The following is a 5,644-nucleotide window of genomic DNA, read 5'->3' as shown; positions in this document are numbered from 1 at the left end:
GGGTTCGGGATGTCTCTTGCGCTATCAACCTGTGAGGAGAGCCGTCTTTTGTCTTCTTCTTGATCAGGGAGGAGAAACTTAGGGACCCCTCCCCTAACCCAACATTTCCCCCAAGTGAGAAGCAAATGTTAACGTTGAGTTAGGGGAGGGGTAGGTGGGCAGTTTCCCAGAAACCTACGTTGATCAAAACTTAGGCCCATCTTGAATGGCGTCAAGCCTTTAAATATGCCTCATCCCGGACTTCTGAACAGTCAATCTTGTTTGCTCTCGTCAAACTGGTTTTTCGAGTGAGAGCATCTGTCTATTGATAACCCGATGGTCATCAGTGAGTCCGCTGTGTTGAGTACCCCCCCCCGGGGGGGAGGGGGCGCTGACTAGCCACTGGTTTGCCATTTACAAGCTGAAATCAGTCAATCAAACAAGTGCTGTTGTGAAGTGGTAGATTTTTTCGTTCTGGCTCCGCGGCTAGGGAAATACTGTACTTTTTAAATACATAGTGCCTGCGAAAAGCTTTTATAGCAGTGTATTTTTGGTAATAGTTATAGAGGATATTGCGCGGCGGCGCGGAGGCACAAAAATTTCTTTTGTTGTGAAATATTTTTAAACACTTATGAAATGCCAAACAATTTTACACGGTAATATATTTGAATATACTTTTTTTCTCTTTGCGCTTTAGCCTGCGAAGGGGAGACGTTTCCCCACGCTCATCGCCGCAAAACGTCCCTCAGCGGCGATGAGCGAGGAGAAACGTCTGCCGTCACTGGCTGTTTTTGCTTCGAAAGGCACGATTTCTTATTTAGCCATAGCAACGGCGATCTTTTAACTTGTGAACTTTACATGTTATATGTATTATTTTTGAAGACATCATTTTTTTAGCGCGTAAGCTCACATGGGTATTTCGTTGGTGGTTATATGATAAATTGGGTATGTCGCTCTTGAAAAGTTCCAATAGCAATAGCGGCTGCGAGAAGCTTTAAGGCAGCGTTAAACTAATTTTGAAATAAAACTGAATTGATTTTATAAATCGTAGAGTAGAAAGGCGAGTATTTATCTGCTTTTTGTATTAAAGCCTATGCTTAATTGTAGTCACTGAATAAAGGATTTAAAAAAACACAATGAATCCTCCCGTCATTTACATTCATAGTGGTGGTGGTGGTGGTGGTGTGTGGAGGGGACTGGGGGGAGGAGGGTAAACTCTTACTTTCCAAACGAGGCTAAATGCAGATTCTTTGTGTGTTTTATATAAAGAGGCCTTTTGAAAAATACCATAATACTCTTTCTTGTCCCTCCAAAATTTTTTGTAAGCATTGTTTTCAATTTCTCTTGGGACCTAAATCAGGTAGGTGCGGGAGAGATGAAAAGCGCGCTGCAAACAGCGGGGGGGGGGGGAGCAACAAAGCCTTCACTCCTATCGTCCTGTGGCTTTCAATTCCTTTGGTTTACTTCTTTAGGCCGCTGCAGTTCGGAAGGAGTTGGTTGTGTTTTTGTAGAGATACTGCAGTCGCAGACTTGACAGAATGAGTAATACTGGCGATTTATTAGTTTTGTTGCCATAAAAACTAGAAAAGCGTCTTAAAGGTAAAAACTTGTTATAATGGATTATTCATGTTTTCATGCTGACTCCTTAAAATGATTATATCTGTGCCGCTATACCGGATAGTTCCGACACAACGGTGCTGATTTCACAGCAATATCTGTGCCAAAGGGATGTTCCGCCCTGCGCTCAACGAATCTCAGAGGGAATACTGCACTGATGCGTCAGATGGTTTTTCTAGATTTTTGTACCTTTTTGCGGCGTCGTTTAAAGAGAAAATGATGGCTACTAAAACGAAGGAGTAGAACCTATTGAAAATAAAGTGGCTAATCTTCAGGGTGGGCCTTGAAGAGAGAGAGAGAGAGAGAGAAGAGAGACCTTGAGATTCAAGGACGATAACGAGTACGAGATTTGACTTTAAGTTTTTTCGCGTATTCTAAAGATATAGACTCCCCGGAAAGCTTCATTTTACCATTTTTCACTAGAAAAGTTAGCACTGTTATCTTTAGTGAAAGAGGTTACACCCTTTCCCAATCGCAAAATGAAAACACTTCTAACATTTGATAACTTGTTTCCGCCACTTCGACTTTCTCGCTAAAACTCGTAGTAGAATGACGACGGCTACCACGTTTTCCCACCAAAATGATGCTGGTTCACGCGCGAGCACCACTTAGTACAGAGAAAATCTCGTACTCATTGTCGTACTCGTCTTAGAACCTAAAGGTCTCTTTTAGGACAGAGAGGGGGTCTCTCAATCATGCCTTTGAGATTTCTTAATTTCAAAAGCTATTTTTAGAAACTTTGCGGACAATTCAACCAAATCAAAGCCCCTCAACATCGCCCCTCCATTTAGGCAGCCTCTCTTTCATTTGTTTACTCCGCCTCAGTTTGGCGCAATGAATCATGAAAGCCACTTTTCCGGAAGTCAACCAGTTCACCGGAAACTGTTTCCGCAAGGTCGGCATACTTTCTAAGATTAACTGTTAAGTTATCCCTCTCTGTCCTATTCAGCTATAGGAAGCACGTTTCTGAATTTACATTTCTGGTAAACACGCAGTTGAAAGCGGCAAGAAACAGACCTTAACGTCAGTTTTGTCGGTTAGCGTCATGAACGACGAGAAAATGGTGTGATCGAATGTATGACATGACAAAGGTCTGCATCATTTCTGTTCATAGCAAACGGAAGTATTCAGACTATCCGGTATAGTAAAGATTAAGTCCTAGATGGTAAGCAAAAGTTGCAGAGAGAAAACGAAACAAGGTTGATTATTTCAAAAGTGTGTTACTTCCCTTATCTTGATGAAAACATCTTAGTCAATCTGGTTGTTGTTGACAAAAGCAATAATGGCGAGCATCAAACCCGATAAAACCGAAGCATTAGAATCAGCGCCTGTGCTCGTAGGAGACGTTGTTGCCTTGATCTCTGAGCAAAATCCTCCAGGGCAGCTTAGGGAGCACTTATCTGCATCGCACTGGAAAGCGCATTCTCCTCCACTGCAAATTTGCTGGCATTCCTTTACACCTGGTGCGCAGATCATCTTACAGCGTGCCCCAATGCAACTCTGAATGCATTTATCGGAGCTGGACGAGCAGGTCATATTACACATACTTCCTTTGCATTCTTGTTCGCATCTTTTGGAGTCGCATTGTAGAGACTTGCATCTGCTCCCGGTGCATGATTGCGAGCAGTTCACGATGGACGAAGTGCAGGCGAACGTGTCGCAAACGGCTCCTTCACAGGACTGCTCGCATTGATCATAGGGCGCGGTCACCCCGCAGATGGTCGGGCATGGTTGTAGAGAGCAGGCACCCTGGTAACACTTGACATTACTTGACAATCCTGGATCACAACTGGTTTTGGTTGCGTTGATCCCTGTGCAACCTCCGCCAGGGCAGGCTTGGGAGCATTTGTCTGCTTCGCACTGAAATATGCATCCTCCCACGCTGCAAATCTGATTGCATTCCTTAACACCGGATGCACAGGTCATCTTACAGAGTCCTCCTGGGCAACTCTGAATGCATTCATCAGCGTTGGAAGAGCAGGTCATATTACACAAACCTCCGCTGCATTCTTGTTCGCATCTTTTGGAGTCGCATTGTAGCGACTTGCAGCTGCCCCCGGTGCATGATTGCGAGCAGTTCACGATGGACGAAGTGCAGGCCAACGTGTCGCAAACGGCTCCTGTACAGGACTGCTCGCATTGATCATAGGGCCTTGTCGCCCCACAGATGGTCGAACATGATTGTGGAAAGCCGAGTGGAGCGCAAGCACCTTGGTAGCACTTGACATTACTTGACAATCCTGGATCACAGCTGGTTTTGGTTTCGTTGATTCCAGTGCAACCTCCGCCAGTGCAGACTTGTGAGCATTTATCTGCTTCGCACTGAAATATGCATCCTCCCCCGCTGCAAATCTGATCGCATTTCTTAACACCAAATGCACAGGTCATCTTACAGAGTCCCCCTGGGCAACTCTGAATGCATTCATCGGCGTTGGAAGAGCAGGTCATGTTACACACACCTCCGGTGCAACCTTGTTCGCATCTTTTGGAGTCGCACTGTAGCGACTTACATCCGCCCCCGGTGCAGGCTTGTGAGCAGTTCACGATGGATGAAGTGCAGGCCAACGAGTCGCAACCACCTCCTGTACAGTACTGTGTGCATTCGTCATACGGCATTGTCGCCCCACAGATGGTCGAGCATGGTTGTGGAGAACAGGCACCTTGGGTACACGTGACATTATTTGATCCTGGATCACAGTTGGTCTTGTTGCTTGCAGAGTGCACAAAAGAAACAGTGCAAGATAATAGGGCGGCAAGTGCCAGCAGAAACCCCACTTCCATATTTTTCAGTTCCAATCTGTAGGTACTCTAAGAAGTAATGATATAAAAAAAGTGGTCAAGCTACATTCTCATTGTTTAAAACAGTTTTGATCCTCGTTAACAGGTACAAAACCTAGCAAAACGAAAAATGAAAGCAAAAATAGATTGTGGAATGCGTTTAATTAATTCAAAATGGCAGATGATTCCAGTTTCTTTTAAATAATAAATGACATCATCATGAAATCACTGCTGTTGTTAAAGATTATTTATGTGTTAGCTAACCTTTTGATTTTATCAGGCGCCTCACAATTTCGGTATTTTTCGCTCCATGGCTACTTTATGATCAAATAAACGGAGCTTGGGTTTTTTCAGTATTTGGTTCCTTGATTACTTTTCAATGTCAATATCAGTCCAGTCGGCCTCAGAGCTTGAATCGTCACTGATGAGTTTTGCCATATCAGATTCCACTTCAACTTGACAGGGAGGGGATACAAGAAAGAGAAAATTGCGAGAAGAGTGGGGCGGGGAGGGGCGGCGATTATTCGAGGGAGGCAATTATTCAAGGAAATACATACTTATCGTTGCTAATATTTTATATTGCCTGAATTTACAATTGAAACAAACATTTTCAATCAGCTTTCTCCAAACGGTATGGACACTTCATCAAAACCAAGAGAGAATAAAATGATCCTCGCTTGACAGAACAGACTGCTTAGGTTGGTTCCCGGTCCCTACCCTTAAATCATTTCTTGACCGTGTACTGGACCCAACCTCGTCCCCAGGGCTTTTACAGTAACATCTGTAAACCTGAAGAAAGCTGGTACGGCCAGCCGTATTATTGTTATAAAAAACAATACACGTTGTCTTAAATCAGTTTTGCAGTAGTCTTTGGACTTCTCGTTCTTGGTTCTTCAGTTATATTTTGGCTGATTAGATCTCTTTTCTAGAGATCCAACGTTTACAACTAGCAAGATCTTCGTCCACGGTTTTTGCAGTTAATTTTTTCCCTTAAACCATTTTTTGAGGGAAAAACCCTGGGGACGAGGTTGTACTGGACCCTAAGGGCCTCTTCACATGAGCCCGGTTGATCGGGATGGCCCGGATTCCGATATCTCGCCTTACCTCTAAATCCTTTGTAAATGATTTTCGTTGTGCTCATATAAGAGGGCGGGCTGGCTAGCGCTCGGTTCGGCCCGAGATCTCGGTTTTTCCAACCCGGATCTCGGTAAGCGGGCTGGACATTTTGCCATTTGAACACGCCAGCTCGGTTACCGGGATGAAAGCGGGA

At 44.3% G+C, this 5,644-nt stretch overlaps 1 protein-coding gene across 1 annotated transcript; it reads right to left on the bottom strand.

Moving 5' to 3' along the window:
• Window positions 1-1,897: 1,897 nt before the first annotated feature.
• Window positions 1,898-4,573, bottom strand: LOC140930223 (uncharacterized). Its single transcript, XM_073379888.1, has one exon. The coding sequence runs from the start codon at window positions 4,375-4,377 to the stop codon at window positions 2,845-2,847; it is 1,533 nt and encodes a 510-aa protein (XP_073235989.1). The 5' UTR covers window positions 4,378-4,573; the 3' UTR covers window positions 1,898-2,844.
• Window positions 4,574-5,644: the final 1,071 nt, after the last annotated feature.

Source organism: Porites lutea, chromosome 3 (genome assembly GCF_958299795.1).
Source record: "Porites lutea chromosome 3, jaPorLute2.1, whole genome shotgun sequence".
NCBI lineage: Eukaryota > Metazoa > Cnidaria > Anthozoa > Scleractinia > Poritidae > Porites > Porites lutea.
The sequence above is the reverse complement of the archived record's forward strand: the minus strand, read 5'-3'. Positions and strand labels throughout refer to the sequence as shown.

Coding starts and splice junctions, on each gene's coding strand:
- LOC140930223 (XM_073379888.1), bottom strand. CDS start 4,377: ATGGAAGTGGGGTTTCTGCTGGCACTTGCCGCCCTATTATCTTGCACT.